This window comes from Pollicipes pollicipes, unplaced genomic scaffold (assembly GCF_011947565.3).
Source record: "Pollicipes pollicipes isolate AB1234 unplaced genomic scaffold, Ppol_2.1 Scaffold_7231;HRSCAF=8579_pilon_pilon_pilon, whole genome shotgun sequence".
In the NCBI taxonomy this organism is placed as follows: Eukaryota; Metazoa; Arthropoda; class Thecostraca; order Pollicipedomorpha; family Pollicipedidae; genus Pollicipes; species Pollicipes pollicipes.
Genome location: NW_023597034.1, coordinates 13,608,461 through 13,624,904, shown reverse-complemented (window position 1 = coordinate 13,624,904; position 16,444 = coordinate 13,608,461). Strand labels below are relative to the sequence as shown.

General features: G+C 52.0%; 1 protein-coding gene across 1 annotated transcript; it reads right to left on the bottom strand.

The window, feature by feature from the left end:
- Window positions 1-1,549: 1,549 nt before the first annotated feature.
- Window positions 1,550-16,243, bottom strand: LOC119109419 (uncharacterized). Its single transcript, XM_037233032.1, has 6 exons — window positions 16,206-16,243; window positions 14,975-15,279; window positions 6,576-7,003; window positions 5,015-5,202; window positions 2,146-2,619; window positions 1,550-1,591 (listed from the first exon to the last, which is right to left on the bottom strand). Exons 2-6 carry the CDS (start codon window positions 15,232-15,234, stop codon window positions 1,550-1,552), a joined length of 1,392 nt encoding a protein of 463 aa, XP_037088927.1. The 5' UTR covers window positions 15,235-15,279; window positions 16,206-16,243.
- Window positions 16,244-16,444: the final 201 nt, after the last annotated feature.

Here is a 16,444-nt window from a genome sequence, read left to right as displayed (position 1 = left end):
AATACAGGGGAGGCCGCCAGACTGAGCAACGGGGTGATGCTACGAGATAGTGCTGCTGAAACGGCTGCTGTCAAAAATAAAATACATCAAAGCGCTATTGGGAACACAAAAGTCTGTCAAAAGACTTCGTAAACGCGCCCGCAATCGGAGCCATACGCTGTACAACACATGCAGTCAACACAGCACTGCGCCACGCTACGGAATGCGTTCATACGTGACGAGACGCCGACTGATTCTCTCAAAATGAGACGATGCAAACTGAATCCATCAACCCAACACACAACACGTTCAGTCATGCCAAGCCCAGTATACCGTGACATTCACTGACACCAGCCGCACCAGTGTCGGCAGGTACCACGCTGCGTACCTGCAGCCGCGGTCGGGTGGGCCCTGTAGTGGAAGGCGCCCAGCTCACGCCCGCTGGCAGCGAGCTGTTGACGCCACCAGCACGCCAGCGTGCCAAATGCTCGGTCAGATTTGGCGCATTTCAGCACCCACACTATACGCTTGTGCCGACTAGCTCTTCAGAGCGCAGTGTGGGGCGTTCAGAGTGCGCCTGTCCCCGTGCGCGAGAGAGCCGTGCAGAGAGTTCCGTTTCTTGTTCGAAACAAATCTGAAGCGGAGCAGCGCAGCGGGCAGCGCTATTGGCGTGAAATCCCGCTCCAGCAGTCAACAGGCCAATATTTGCGCACATTCACGTATTTCGTGCATGCATAGAATGACAATGGGTCCTACCCAGTCGGCATGGTTCACAGCCTTTGCACAAGTGTGTGCTGATTCACAAACGTTACATAGCATGCCGGCATCGTTCGACGGGCCTGGAGCATGGCCGCTTGCTTAGTCCCCGGAGCCGGGGCTCAGTCGCTGAAGCTCGGCAACCGACGACTCCAAGGCCAGACTGGCACTGCGCGCCACCACTGCCGGCTTCGTTCTGACGTAGGGGCCAGACTTGCCCCGAGAGTTCCCGTGGCGAAAGAAGCCTGGCCAGCAGCCGGTGTACTCGAACAAGGCGACCGCTGGCGCTGAGGCGGGGTCTGCATGACACGTGTTTATCCACGTCACTCTCCTTTTGTAGGAAGTGTCGCGCGCCAGCGCACCATAGTTTCGCTGCACTTCCACGACGGACTCCTCGGACGGCTGCGGGTTTAACGGCTTCCACAGCGTCTTCCCTCTGACTCGCTTTTTCACACAGAACAGGCTAGCTCGGTTCCGTATGACCGTTTGCAGACCCTCCTCATGCATGACGTATAGTGTCTTAGGCGATGAAGCTTTTGTCCAAGCCCCGGCGTCGTCCCAAAACAGCGATTTATAGCCGCTGGTTCGGCGCTTGACGTTATGCTGGTTCGACACCAGGTAAGCCATGTTCTCCTTCTTGCCGCGGGGCACAGCCTCGAGGATTTGACACGGTTTGGTGTCGTCGAGGAGGATCCTCACCACCTCAGCAGTTTCCAGGCCACACGGAGGAATCGGAAACCCCAGGTCTTTCGCGGGCGAGGAAGAATACTCGGGCTGAGCAAGCATGATGTCCTCGTCAGAAACCTCAATGGACTCAGACAGATCTGAACCCATTTCCACTGGCAATGTCTCCACCCTGGGAAAGAGCGCATTGAAGCGCGGCTCAGACTTGGCCCAAGTCCTCAGGTTCACGCTGTCGTCCGGGTTACGCTCCATGAACTCGTAGAGGGCGACAGCCGGTACCGAGGAGGAGTTTATCCACGTTACCTTCCTCACGTGCATCACGTCCCCCACCAGCGTACTGTAATTCCGTTGCAGTTCAAAAATTTGAGAATCGTCTGTGGGCTGTGGGTCCAGCGGTGTCTCCTGTATCCTTCCTGCCAATTTCTTCTTAACGCAGTACATGCCATCCCTATTTTTCGAAACGGATCGGAGTCCCTGGTCATCCATGAGATACAAAGTCTTGGGAGACGACCCGCACTTCCAGGCTGTATCCTCCTCGACAAAGAACCTGGACTTTTGGCCATTCTTTCGCCGTTCCACGTTACTCTCATTCGCGATCAGGTACGCCACGTTCACACCCTTGTCGCGGGGCACTGCGTCGAGAACCTGTGGCGATTCCGACTCACCAAGAAGAAGCTTGAACACTTCATCCATTCGCAGGCCGGTGGGAGGTATCGGAATGCCTACCTCCGCCGCGTCGGACAATGCCGACTCGGAGCTGACCTCCATCGCCTCGAGCGGTGCCTCGTCCGGGTCGTCCCCCGCGGGGGCGGTCTCGGTCGGGACGCGCCGCCCACCAGCTCTGGGCTGCTCCGTTGTCGGGGCATTGCCCCGCCCGCTGGCGTCCGGCCAGCGGCCCATATACTCATACCAGGCGACTGCGGGGGTCAGGGCCGGCCCCGGGTAGCACGCATTTATCCACGTCACTTTCCGCTTGTAAGACGAGTCGCGTGCCAGCGTGCTGTAATTGCGCTGCAGTTCCACGACGGTGGACTCGTCGGAAGGCTGGGGCGTCATCGGCAGCCACACCTGGATTCCGTCCACCTGACTTCGCACGCAGTACACGCCGGGGTCGCTCTTCATGACACGCCGCACCCCCGACTGGTCCATGACGTACGTCAACTTCGGGGAGAGGGAGTATCGCCACTTGCCAACATCATCCTGGAAACGCGAGCGCTGACCGCGGACTCGACGCTCCATGTTACGCTCATCTGAAACCAAATAACCGACATCCTCTTTCCTACCGAGGGGCACCGAGGCGAGAGCTTTGTAATGTTTCGTCTCGTCAAGCAGGATCTGAATGATCTCCTCCATTGTCAAACCCGCAGGGGGAACTGCAACTCCTAGTTCCTTGACAGACGGCGGGTCGAGGGGAGGCGGTGAGGAGGAGGCTGGTTCCAGTGTGACTTCAAGCGTCACCGAGGGTTCCTCGGCACGTTCGCAGGCTTCCACCACCGACTCCGCCCAGGGGTAGAGCCCGCTAGACCTAAAAAAAAACAGACACGGACATCGTCAGCTAAGGCGACTGTTGTTCCTAGCACCTAATGAATGAGTGACGTTTAACAAAGAGCATTTCATCAATTCTGAGAATTTAGGGAGGAGGAAGACGAGACTAGCGCCTATACAAAACGGTACAAAATATTATTTTGTTTCTCTAGGTTCCGCTTTAGGTAGCCCTGTGGCTTATCTAGTGCTTGGATCTCGAAAATTTACGTTTGATATTTGTGCAAGTCATGCTTATATTGCGTTCAACACGTTATTACCGAGAAATATGGCCGCTAGAACACACACTGGTACACAACGATACTTTGCAAAGTGCATTGTACATCAGAGGTGCCGTTTTCTGGAATTTCTTGCCCAACGTCCGATCCGCAGGCCAAGGAAAGGCCAACTGTCCGCTCAAAGTATCCAAAATAATCAAGGTGTCCAAACATTTAAAATCTGTGTATCAAATAACTACCACCTACAACCAATAACCCCAGCCACCACTCGTGGATCGTAGGATAAGCGAAGTGTATGGGTGTTAAACTGCCACACGCCAAAGTGAAATCGGCTGCCAAAAAACAAACAACAAACAAACAAATAATCAACCCAAAAAACCCAAGGTTTCTGTCCGTGTCCGGCCAATTTCCAATTCCGACTACACAATTTTTGAAAGTTTGGAATCCAAGCAGCACCTCTACTGTACACATATAATGTACATAGAGTATTGTGTCACTACACAATACATAGTGTATGGTGTAGTGACACAATGCACTATAAGACATAATACACACCGGGACATAGTGTATCGTATTGTCCAGACGACGTGTCAACACATTTTGGTGGTTTAATACGCTCCTCGCGTTGCCATGGAAGATACGGGGGGTGATGATGTGAAGGTAAGGGAAACAAGTTAGGAACCGGGGTGGGGTAGTGTGATGCAAAGATGCGACCAGAAGCTCTCCAGCCACAGGGCCCAAGCTCCACCGGTCGATAAGATTTGAAAGGACACAAGGTTGCAGAGTTAGAACATGATCCAGCTGAATACAAAATGACTATGATTGATCGCATGAAATCCGTTCGTCGCCTTCGGCATGATGCCATCGTATCACAGTTTTGTTGCCCTCGATTCGGTAGTCTTCGAAATTATACGAACTTAGGATACTCTTATACAGAAATAACGTACCGAAGTTCGTTACAGAATAGGGGGCCGGGAGCATGCACGATCAGAACAGCCCACCGACGACACAGTGTACGTCCTTCGTCGTTTGAGCCAACGCGTCGCTCAGAAGATTTAAATCGCAATCAACACGGTTCGAAAGCGGTGATCACCGACAATCTTATTACCGGAAGGGCAGGCTCGAGGTCTGCGGCGAAGGAAGATCTCCCACGTTCGGGAATCTAAAGAGGAACATCATAATGACGGCATATATCGTACGGCTTCACCAATGACAATTTCAACCCGTTAGATATAGGTGACAGGCGTGCTACAATCCGATCCTGAATTCGTCGGTCCGCATTTTCTGATGGCATCAGAGCACATCTTCAGCGGCAGCACGGCGTTCCCAGCTCATTGTAGAATCGTCGAAACCGCTCGTAGTCCCAGGTGGTGTGGACCGCGGTCGCTTGACCGACTTCAGGTATTTAGGAGCTTAATGATGGCATCAGGAGGCCGACAGCCCTCGTTACATCTTGGACTGCACGGGCCCCTGACCCGTCACGCCCAATTCTAATGACCCAAAGTTTGCACAGATGCAACAAAACCAAACTTGTTACAAGCTTCCCAATATCCAAAATACAGTTTTCAGAAACTAAATGTGTTCATCGCTGGAACACAAACCCCACCGCAGCACGCGAGCGCCACTAAAGCCAGCTCGACTCACGTGACGGCCTGTGCGATGGTCTCCTGGCAGGACGGCGCCGTGGCCTCGGCAATACCTGCCCGCAGCGCGCTCAAAGAGGTGGTGACGGCCCCGCGCGGCCCGGCGCGCCGGCCGCGCCGCACCGACTCGGCCAGGCGACTGACGCCGGCAGCCAGCTGGCCCGCGAAGGCCGTCACCGCCGGGTTGCGCGCCTGGCCGGCCGGCGGCAGGCCTACCACCACGATGCCGCGGTCCTGGCAGAACTCGGAGAGCGTCACGCTGGCGTGATGGTGCAGGCCATCCACGTAGAGGAGCACGGGCCGCGCCACCTGGCGCGTCATCAGGTGAGAGTCCAGCACCTTGGCCACGTACCTAAGAAGCGCGGCAGGCGTGATGTTGCCTGCCGATGGGCCGTCACGGGGTCACACGACCGAGCGGCGCACCATGCTGCACCCCCCCCGAGGCTAATCACGGCACCGCTCTGCGCGGCTGCACAGGGAGGCACATGTGGGACACCCGTGACAGGTCTTCGGGCATATCAGAGCTTGGGCGGTGCCACACCTGCGCAGCAGGAGGGTAGTGTCTTTGGTTGACCTTCAGTGTGGTTTTCCTCGACGCGTCCCGGCGTAGGAAATGACACCCAGCACAGGCGAGTGATCCTCACGCCGCGGGGTGACCCCCGTGCGGGTCAGGGCAGGCGGCGCCGAGTGCAGGGGGGGGGGGGGTCTGACCTCAAACGAGTGAAGGGACGTGGTCCGACCTCAAACGGGCCCTTCAGTAACCAACTCAGTTCAGTAACCAACTCACATGACACATCCTTGGCTTCGGTCGCCAGATCAACCTTCCGTTCACCGAGCCTGGGGATTCGAGATCACTCTAAACACACGCCCATCACTCTAAACACACGCCCGCACGCACGCCCGCCCGCCCGCCCGCACGCCCACCCGCCCGCGCGCGAGCGCACACACACACACACACACACACACACACACACACACACACACACACACACACACACACACACACACACACACACACACACACACACACACACACAAAGCCCGCAGGAACGGCCATTTTTAAAACCCGTGAGTGCTCAGTGATGTTTCACGGGGCGACGCAAAATGAAAACTACTGCCGCGCGCAGCGCTGCCAGCGTGTATGTTAATGACATTATCTAACCAATAGGCTATCGCGGGCAGCACCCATGCTTTGTTTTTAAAGACATGGCAAAGACTTGTTAACGTACTCTTTACGCCTGTGTAAAAATAAATAGTTGTGCGAGTGTTTGCTGGACTGCATTGCATCTCGCCATCTGTTGAATGACGCAGACTGACAGAACGTCACACAGGCAGACAGATGAAACGTTCCAAATCGTTGCCTATCATGTTATTCTATCATGCCACGGAGGGATTCTTCTTCATTCTTAGCATACAAATAGTATCACAGTCATCAAAGTGAGAGCACAGCGGCAAACTTGACATGGCGATACAATAACACAGCTCAGTACCCTTGCGACAAAATATCGGGCTGATCAAGAGCGTGCGGCAGATGTCACCATGTTCGGTCCACATGATACCGATATCGACGCAATGATTCCTAACTAAGCTCTTAAGCATGCACATCAGACTGGCATATCCGATGTCACTCATACAACGTGTCCTCCAACATGCCCACATGTGCGATGGCCCGCCCGCTCCTCCACCGCAGGTCGCCGAGCCCTTCACCAAACTGTCGCCGTCACACCACCAACGGTCGCCGGCCGGCACCCACCGTTGCGCGTGGTCTGCCGGAAGCAGGACTCGGCGGGGTCCATGTCGTCGCGTACCAGGCCGCTGCTGGGCGTGACCAGCATGGCCGGGCCGCGCTCGCCAGTTGCCGACACGGTCAGCAGGTACGCCGCGTTGTCGGCGGCGGACGTGGCGGCGGCAGCGGCCGGGGAGCGCAGGCCGCGCACCGACGCGCTCGCCACGTCCAGCCAGACGTTCAGCTCGCCCAGGAAGAGCACGCGCCGCGGGTCGGCAAAGGACACGCCAGGGTAGAGCCGCTGCAGCGCGCCGCTGACGGAGAGGTACCAAGCGGCCGGCGCCAGCACGCGCCGCGCGCCGGTCGACGGCAGCACAGAGCTGTTCGAGCCGATCCGCAGCTCGCGCGTGAAACGAGACTGGAAGGCGTCCACGAACGGCTCCACTTCCCGGTGGCTGCGGATACGGGACCGGGTGAGTGAACGTCGGTGGCTCAGCTTTTTTAGGGAGGAAGATAGCCAATCACATTGTAGGTAAGGGATATTCTCACAAAACACCAGTACAAGATATGTCCACTGTCACACATACTTTAAAAGGGAATGTTCCACATTTGTATGATATTTTGAACTGAAATAGCCATCTTGAGGACCTTTTGATGCAGTTCACAGAGTTTGATGCAGTTCACAGTCCCCTTTTAAGACCCAACACGGTCTGGTTTCTAAGTTACACGCTCGCAAAGTACGAAAGTGTTTATTTAGAGCCTATTTCAAAACCGCCTCCTGATTCATGACGCCATAGAAAAGCCATTAGATTCCCGTGATATCACAGGCTGTTTTTCTGTGGTCAAAACGACATGGCCGCTGATACATTCGCAAAGGCGATGATACTGCACATGTGGTACCGTTCGCGGAAGATGACCGCCTGTTAGTAAGATTTTACTGCTGAATGCGTGTCGCGAACACATGCGTGAGCAATTTCAGGTTGTGTGACACTCGTCGTGAACGGGCCATTTTTCCTTTTTTTAGGCCACAGGTCAATGTTGTAAAAAAGAACGCCACTATCTGTAAAAAAGGACGGCACCCAAACAAATGGGCACTCTCCCGAAGTTATAAGAAAGAATACGCGACGGAACATCCGTCTTTTTTCTCCTGCTGGAGTTTTTTTTCTTCTACTAACGTATCTATTACAGAAAGCTCGGTTGGCGCCTTGTGTACGGGAGCACAACATTGCACGGGTTTATGGGTTAGCAAGGCATTATGACATTACGGAAACTGTACGGTAATTATATATATATATATATATATATATATATATATATATATATATATATACTGATGCGCATTGTACCGTCTTCACAAGTCTCGTATGCAGGCGAGCATTGCTCCTGATAATCAATGTCATAGTCACTGCAACTTGTGTGACATTCTGGGCGCTGAGAAAGGTGGAAACGTATTGCTGTTCGTGTCTTGGACAGCACTATCATATGTTTATCATGGGCCTTGTATGCACTGGCAGCTTCATCACTTCCTTGCACTTCGCCCATTCAACCATAACTACATGCACTTGTCATGTCTCCAGCCTTGTGCAAGGTCAGCATGTTTGCAGCGTCATTTCACCACATCTAAAATTTTCCTGTTATTTTTTAATAAAGCAGTCTGATGGCTGCAGCATGTTGCATGACCATAGAAGTGAAAGATGTGTTTGCATCTTTCTCACCTGCATTTTCTGGATTCTCGAAGTTGGCTGAGCAAGTGCCGCCACCTATTGGTTGTTTGCTTTGCTGAAAGTGATTTTTATATTGCATCATGTGTTTTTGGTCAGTGATATGTCAGACAGGAAGTCAATACAAGAGCGCACGTCTGACCCATCTTTTCATACTGTGTTGTGTTGTTTCATTGGTTGAGTACTCTATGCCAAGCCTATGAGATAGCAGCCTATAATTTGTGAACGACTGGTACATATTTATTTAACGATGCCAAAGGACTGTCTACGGCAATAATGTTGCTGCACCACAATGGTTATATCAGGGTTAACTATTCATTGCATGAATAATCCTTAGCAAAACAATTCTTGGTAGCCCAACCTAACCATCTTTACCATAGCCATAGCAGTGATTTGACAGTCAATTCATGGCAACGTTACAAATTCATGAACTTTCGCATCACACCACATTTCCAGTTACAAACAATAAGACAATGTCGCAAATATATTAATTTTGGAACGACACCCCATTTCCAGTTACAAACAATAAGACAATGTCGCAAATATATTAATTTTGGCACGACACCCCATTTCCAGTTACAAACAATACGGACAGTGACTACTGTACACATCACATGATTTTGTTGATTTTGTTGACAACAGTTCTGAGGAAAAAACTGACATATGATGCGGGAGGCAGACACCTACGGTGTGATCACCACAAACAAATGCGCAACCTGTTGCTGTCGAGCCCTTGGACCCATCAGTAAATATTTGTAATGAGTTCACATATTGTGAGATCCGTTCCAACGCATAGCTGAGGAACTCTCGTGAAGTGTCATTTTTATGATGCTGACAAAGTTCCAAATCACACTTCACTCAGACGTCTCCAAGGAGCTGGGTCCCGAAAAGTGTGCGGGGTAAGGTCATCCAGCGTAATATCCGCCTCGTCCAGCCAGTACCGGACGCGCAGACACATCGGCCGCGCTGACGTGGGTCGCCCCCTCAAGAAAGAACGGATTAACGTCTGAGAGAAGATGAACTCAAAGGTTGGGTGATCAAGAAATTGTGAAATCTTTGTAGCGTAATTCAAAGCAAGTCGTTGTCTCGTAAGAGGCAAAGGCGGTTCATTCGCTTAAACCAGCAAGTTTCTTGTTCAAGTCGAACGAAACGCCCCAGTGGCTATACGAACACATGTATGGTGGATTGTGTCCAAAACCTGCTTCGAAGATGTAGGAGCACTGTCGTAGACAGGGACATAATCGATGACTGATCGCATTGAAGCCCCATACAAGTTCAACAGGGTGCGTCCATCGGCTCCAAAGGTCATACGAAACATTACTTTCATGAGGTTCATGTCCTTAAGACACTTAGACTTAATCGTCCTGAAGTGTTGCTTAAACGTAAGCCGACGGTCAGAGGTAGGGCCTAGAAAACAGATTTCGTTACACACTGGAATAGCGGCATTGTAAAGTCGCAACTCCGGGTCTCTACAGCCTCTAATCCGTGAGCAAAAGTGCATGCACTTAGTATTGGTGGTCGAAAATTCTAAGCCATTCTTTAGGCTCCACTCAGTCGAATCAGGCATAAGTGAGGCTGCCTCTCTGCAGACGTTGCTGTGGATGCTGCACACCAGATGGTAAAGTCGTCCACAAACAGTGACCGACTGATGGTAGGTGGCAGACAGTCGGGGATATCATTGATCATAGGCGCAAGCAGGGTTACGATAAGGACGCTCCCTTGAGGAACACCGTTCTCTTGTCCATAACGATCAGATAGCACGCCACCCACTCGGACGCGAAAAAATCGACGACGTAAAAAGTTTTCAATGAAGGGTGCCATGTGACCTCGGAGTCCACACTTGTGTTCTTTGCTTAGAATGCCATGGCGCCAGGCGGTATCATAAGCCCCCTCAACACCAAAGAAGATGGCTATCGTGTGACGTCTTTGTTTAAAAGAGTCGTTTAGCTGTCTAAAATCGGTACATTGACCACTTACCTACAGGTAAGTGGTCAATGGTGCGTCAGTTCTTCCGAAACCCGCATTGCACTTTGGAAAGACAGCCGTGAGTTTCAAGATACCACATGAGACGACCACTCACCATCCTTTCTAGCACCTTGCATAGGGCTGAAGTCAGCGAAATTGGGCGGTAGTGCAGTGGGTCGGAACCATCCTTTCCGGCCTTCTGTATCGGGACTATAATGGCCTCCCGCCACGACTCCGGAAAGTCACCATGCAATAATATGTAGTTGAAAAGTTCAAGCAGAGCATGGAGAGACTCCCTTAGGTGATTTAGCATATCATTGTGGACTTTATCCAATTCAGGTGATACACTCTTAGCTCTCTTAAGAGCAGTGCAGAGTTCCATGACAGTGAATGGTTGTACTCATAAATCTCCGAGTCACGAATTCTAAAACTGATTGACGTCTTCTCACTTTGTTCCTTGCAACGAATAAAGCGTGTGTGGTATGTTCCATGTCGGCACTTTTCTGCAAATGCGAGACCTATTTTGTTGGAAACTTGCTGTGTGTTCAATATCGTGGTTCCCGCCACTTTCAACAACAGAACTGCAGCAGAAACACTCCTACCGGAAATGCGACTAACTCGCTGCCACACCGCACTACGTGGGATGTGACGATTTAACCATTTACATATTCCCTCCATGATGCACACTTTGCCTCGCGTATTGTGCGTTTCGCCAATGCTGGCCTTTTTAAAAGCGATGAGGTTGTTGGTCGTTGCAGAACGCTTAAAAATCTTGAATGCCTGTTTCCGCTAATTGCCGCCATACAGTCCTCTGACCACCAGGGGACAGGGATCCTGCGCGGCTCAGGTGATGTCAAAGGAATGCAAGACCTTGCAGTGTCGACAATTGTGGATGTCTCTTGATGCGTAAGAGGTGTTGCATTGTCCTCCTCGGTCGGCTGCATTCTAATGACACTCGCCGGTAAACCTTTGCCAGTTAGCACATCGCAGCTTCCAGCAGGAAGGCCACCTGCCTGGGTGTCCAGCATTCATCCCAAGCCATATTGGGAAATGGTCGCTCTCACACGTGGTGCTCTCAACGACCCAAGGCAACCGACAGAAAAGGGACGAAGAGCAGATAGAAAGATCTATGGCTGAAGTGGTGCTGGACGGCAGAGATATATGGATATGCCGGCCGGTGTTAACAACACAAAGATTATTTGAATTCAGCAAACGTTCGAGATGTCGGCCTCGGCGGCTTGTGTGACTGCACGAAGGGCTATGGGAGTTGAAGTCACCTAGCAACAAGAACGGCGATGGAAGCTGATCGAAGATAGACTGCAATATCGGATCCCGTACTTCCTCAGCGGGAGAGAGGTGGATAGAACAGTCAGCCTCAACGACCCAAGGTGGACGACGACAGCAACACCTTGAAGGTCAGTGTTAAGACTCACAGGAGAACACGGTATACTGTGATGAACTAAAACCACCACCCCACCATGGGCGATCGTGTCAGTTCTCACGTCCTTACGAAAGATGCTGTAACATTCGATGTCAAGGTGAGTGTCATTAGATACCTTTGTTTCTTGTAAGCATGCCACAACCGGGTTACGATCAGATAAGAGTGTATGTAGGTCCGACATGCTGGCCCTCAAGCCACGCATGTTCCATTGTAAAAACGTCAGTGGTATGCTAGATATGCTTGTATGTGGGGTGTACGGTTTAGATCCATCGGTATAGCTCACATGTGCTTTAAACGTTCACCTACGATTTCGCACCAAACAAATCTCCCTGGCAACGCTCTTCTTCAGTGAAGCTAACCCGGACCCTTGGCCAGGCTTTGGGATTTCCACCCTCCGTAGGCGGCGTCGGCCAAGGAGGGACACGCTTTGTTGCACGACCTGCTGCCAGGGACTGCTGGTTGGCTTAACCCGAAACCCCGTCTTCACGTGGAGGAATGGGAGGCGGACCCATTGACCCTCCCGGCGAATGGGGTGGAGTCGACAGCGGGAGCCGACCCGGTCCGCGGTGCACAAGCCGACCCGGCGGCGCGCCCTGCAGGTCCAAGGTCCAGAGAACCCGGACGAACAACAGTTTCAGAAGGGCAGGTCCAGGAGGGAGTGACGACTGGGGGATGCCGAACCTTGTCCGGCTCCCGTAAGCCGAGAGGACCGGCGCTCCCGGCAGGGCCACTAGCTGAGAACCCAGAAGGGGTCAGCTCTCGTAGCGCCCCTGTGCCAGCGACGACAGATCCCGTCGTAGCTGGTATGGATGGAGGGGAGATGGACCCCGGGAGGGCGTGTCTTCAGCACGGGCTGGGCTGGGATGCGATGATGGGGGGGGGGGGCGAAGTCCACGGCCCCGCTGGAAAGCGATCCATCCCCCCGTTCCCGGGTCGCACCCCAGTCCCAGGTTCTCTGGCAGCTCCACCAGGGAGTCCAACCACGTAGGTTGAGCTTCTCTAGCGACGCCCAATGCCACAGGTGGATCCTTTTTCGGAGGATCCCACTTCCGGGACGACGGGGCAGCAGGTCCAGTTGATACAAGTGTGCTTAGAATCAGCTGTACAAACTCGCCTACAGCCATGCTTTTGAAATTATCAAGTCCACTCAGTTTCAATACTTCGTTGGTTGCGGGTGTTACTTCTGCAAAATGTATTGCCGGTCTAATAAGGGCGTCTTTGTATGTCCTTGTGGTGGTCGCATCGTTGTGCCGGCGTTGGGCCTCCCGATACGAGACGCCTTCCTTCACTTCGATGTTCAGGACAGCTTTCTCTGACAAGAAGGACTGACAGCTGCGATATGACGCCACATGACCGTGACCACAGTTGACGCATTTGACGGTTTCTGATTTACACTAGTGTTGGTGACCTATTTCTGCACGCCTTCCGCATCTTACTTCTTGCCAGCACTTGTCCGTGAAGTGACCATACGTCTGGCATCGGTAGCACCGGACTGGATCGGGTACATAGACCCTAACAGGACCGACTTATATCCGACGCGGACCCTATCTGGCACTCTCGCAGAGCAAAATGTCAGAATAATCGAATCAGCATCGGTCAGCTCTCCTCTCTCTCCCCTCTTGATACGCATCACCGCCGTCACCCCTTCCTCACACAAGCCCTCAGCAACATCCTCATCACTAACACCGCGATGGTCCCGGCAAGTAATCACACCCTTGGAGTAGTTGTTAGAGGGGTGAGGGTGCACCGATACGGGCGCCCTAACCTATCCCTGTCCTCATACTTTGTAGACTAGTGTGGTCGTCTTTAGCATGCGCTGGATCTCGCGTTCGTCTGTTAAATGCACTTCTATGCCTCCATCCGTATATGAAAGCACATCATTGGGTGTCCCGATCTTTGAAAATGCTTGCTGGCGCTGAAATGGGCTTAGTCGGAGCGGTACTGTTCTTCCTTGGTCATTTACCTTGGCGGATCTTACCACCAGAAATTTGGGCAGTGGCACGGGACGACGGTCGGAGTTTGGGGGTTGGTTGAAGGTATAGTATCCATAAGTATATGTTTATGTCCGGCGCGCTGATTCCCCGCCCACCATGAAGCACAAGACAGAGACGGTCCACTTCAAAGAGAGGAGCCGCCAGGGCCACCAGCACGCTATACGCAGACCAGTGTGCCAAAAGAGTTGCTGCGAGAGCCGCCGGGCACGAGTCTGCGGGCGCCAGTGCCTCGGTTCGCAGGGGCTAACCAGGCGCCCTGGTAACAAACCGAGGTACGGCCCTTGATGGTGTCAGGAGGCAGACACTGCACCCGGCAGCTCCCCCCTCATCACCCATCACATGGCCTGCTTGCCTCCAAGCCAGTGTCACGAAAACACGACGCCTGACCAGCCGATTTCCTCGTGTGGAGACTTCACGAGGCATCCGCAGGATCACAAATTCGGGCCAAAGCCACGTGTTGGTAAGCTGCCCCGACTGACCCGCAGTGCAACTCCCTCAGTGACCCGGATCCCTTCATCGTTACCTGCGGATCCAACGGGGTACGGCGAGACCCAGATAAGACTGAAAAGCTGGGGCCGAGGGATTGCTAGTCCCTACACTGAACGAGTCAGAGCCCTTGCGGGAGGCACATTTCGTCTGGCCCCTCCCCTTTGGCCGGAAGGGGCGCTTTACAAGCCTCCCCAACCGCCCGCAGGATCCATGGGGCACGCAATCCTCCCCCCCCCCCCCCCACACACACACACCACGGAAAGGTGGGACTACAGCACTGCGCGCAGCGATGGGTCGACAATGAAGTATTGACAAAATCGTTGTCAACAACAAAGCAGCAACAGCAGTAGCACAGCATATCGTGTTTTGATATTAATCATCTGCCGTAAAAGCTGGCGATCACTATGTTGCGCATGTCAAACTGTCCACGAAGGCTTTTCTTACGGCCAGCACCAAGACAAAAAAATCCACAAATAACCCACCCGCTAATCCGCCTCCCCCCCCCCCCCTCCCCCGACACAGCCCCCGCGACGGGAATGGCCGGTTGGCGTCAGCTTTCGTGTGTTTCGAGGTATTCCTTAGGTCTGGCTGCCATATGCTACCAGGTTTTGCTGTCGTTTCAAACCCATTTCATGACGCCATCACACAACGACGTAATGGGCCCCACTTTTATATACTTCGAAATTTTGCATCTTTGCATCATTTTTGGACTTAGAAAGCTTACCAATAGCTACAAGTAAGCATTTCCCATCATGTGATGCTTAACTCAATAACTTCAAATTTGGAACATTCCCTTTAAAGAAAAGACAAGCTCACCTTCTGTTGCCACGTTGCTCCATCTGAGCAATGCGAAGGAGATCTTCCAAGAAGTTTTCCCGTGTGATGACCATGCCCTGCGTTGCACACTGCTGTAGCCATGCCACCATGTGCTGCTGCTCTGCATCTGAGAAGAGTGGTCCATTGCGACCAGCCTTGCGCTGAGTGCCCAAGTGGTGGGTTGTTTCAGATACCATTTGTTGCTCATCTGAGTCCACTCCTGTGCTGGAGTTCAATCTACATAATGGGTGAGGTCTCATCTTGTGCAGCTAAATGCTGGCTGTCCTCCATCAACAGGCAGGCATCTGAAAATGGATAAGGATAGTGCCCATGATGTTATATATTCTTGATACACATGCCTCTCAAATAGTAATATTTCATGTTATAACCTACACTAATCCTGATTCACAGATCCAAGCATGTCCAACTTCCAGCCAGAATATGGCTGCATCATGCATCAGGGAGGAAAAACAGCAAGACTAATGCTGAAAACCGCTGATGTTAAGAAATATGGCTGCGTACAAGAGACAGCATACTTAATCCAAGACTGAAAACTGTACTTTACAAGCAAAAACATATGCTTGTCAAGTGTTTTTTAAGTTCCTCAGCTGAGAGTAGAACTGTGAGCTGCAACTGATGCATGATAGTCAAATTGCAAAAGAGCATGCCACACAAAACGTTTTCAATAGCAACATTACAGCACACATTTCAGAACATGTGCACTGTATGCCCATCGCTCAGAGCTCGTCACATAATCACCATTGACTTCACCACAGAGCTGGTATTTTGGGGAATTATAATCCTGCTGAGGTAATTTCATGCTGAATTGTAAGGACATCCCAATACACACAGCTCCAATAAGAAAAATCCACTCAATTTGGCCTAGCTTCAGTTTTGTACATTTCAGTAGAAAATGGATTGCACACATGCCATAGAAGTCAACTCCCATAGCATACACAACTGGGCACGGTGGAAGAATATATTTGCAGACAAGCACACATGTGTCCAGGCAGCCTTATGTATGGGGGAAATAATCAATGCAGCAGACACAATATGCAGCATGAAAAAATACGGACAGCTTGATGCACATCTCTCGTGAATTAAGTCTTTCCATTCTCCTCAAAATTGAGCAGGGCATTTAAGATGATCACTTCGTGCCACGCAACACTAGCAACGAACTACAACCACATGACTACCATTTACAATCAGAACAGCCTTCTCCATCACACACCCCCGCCGATCGCTTACAACACTGCAATTTGACTGCAGTGCATCACGTAAACCTCCTTCGGGACAATTGCGACAACACCGACGCATCAGGTTCAGATAGCGGCAAAAGCCGGTTAAATCATAGTGTATCTGCATACCGTAATCTGGAGATAGTCCCTAACCGCATACCCTCGTTTGTGTTCCGTGAAATCGGCCGTGCGTATCCGCTAAAAGGGCCCACCTAGATCACGATAACAGAAT

Excerpts from the sequence above, each read along its gene's own strand:
- LOC119109419 (XM_037233032.1), bottom strand. The coding sequence starts at position 15,234 with ATGAGACCTCACCCATTATGTAGATTGAACTCCAGCACAGGAGTGGAC. Across the intron at positions 2,620-5,014 it reads GCCTGCCGCCGGCCGGCCAG|GATGATGTTGGCAAGTGGCG; the intron begins GCGCGCAACCCG and ends TCGCGTTTCCAG. Across the intron at positions 1,592-2,145 it reads CATTGTCCGACGCGGCGGAG|GGTGGAGACATTGCCAGTGG; the intron begins GTAGGCATTCCG and ends GCTCTTTCCCAG.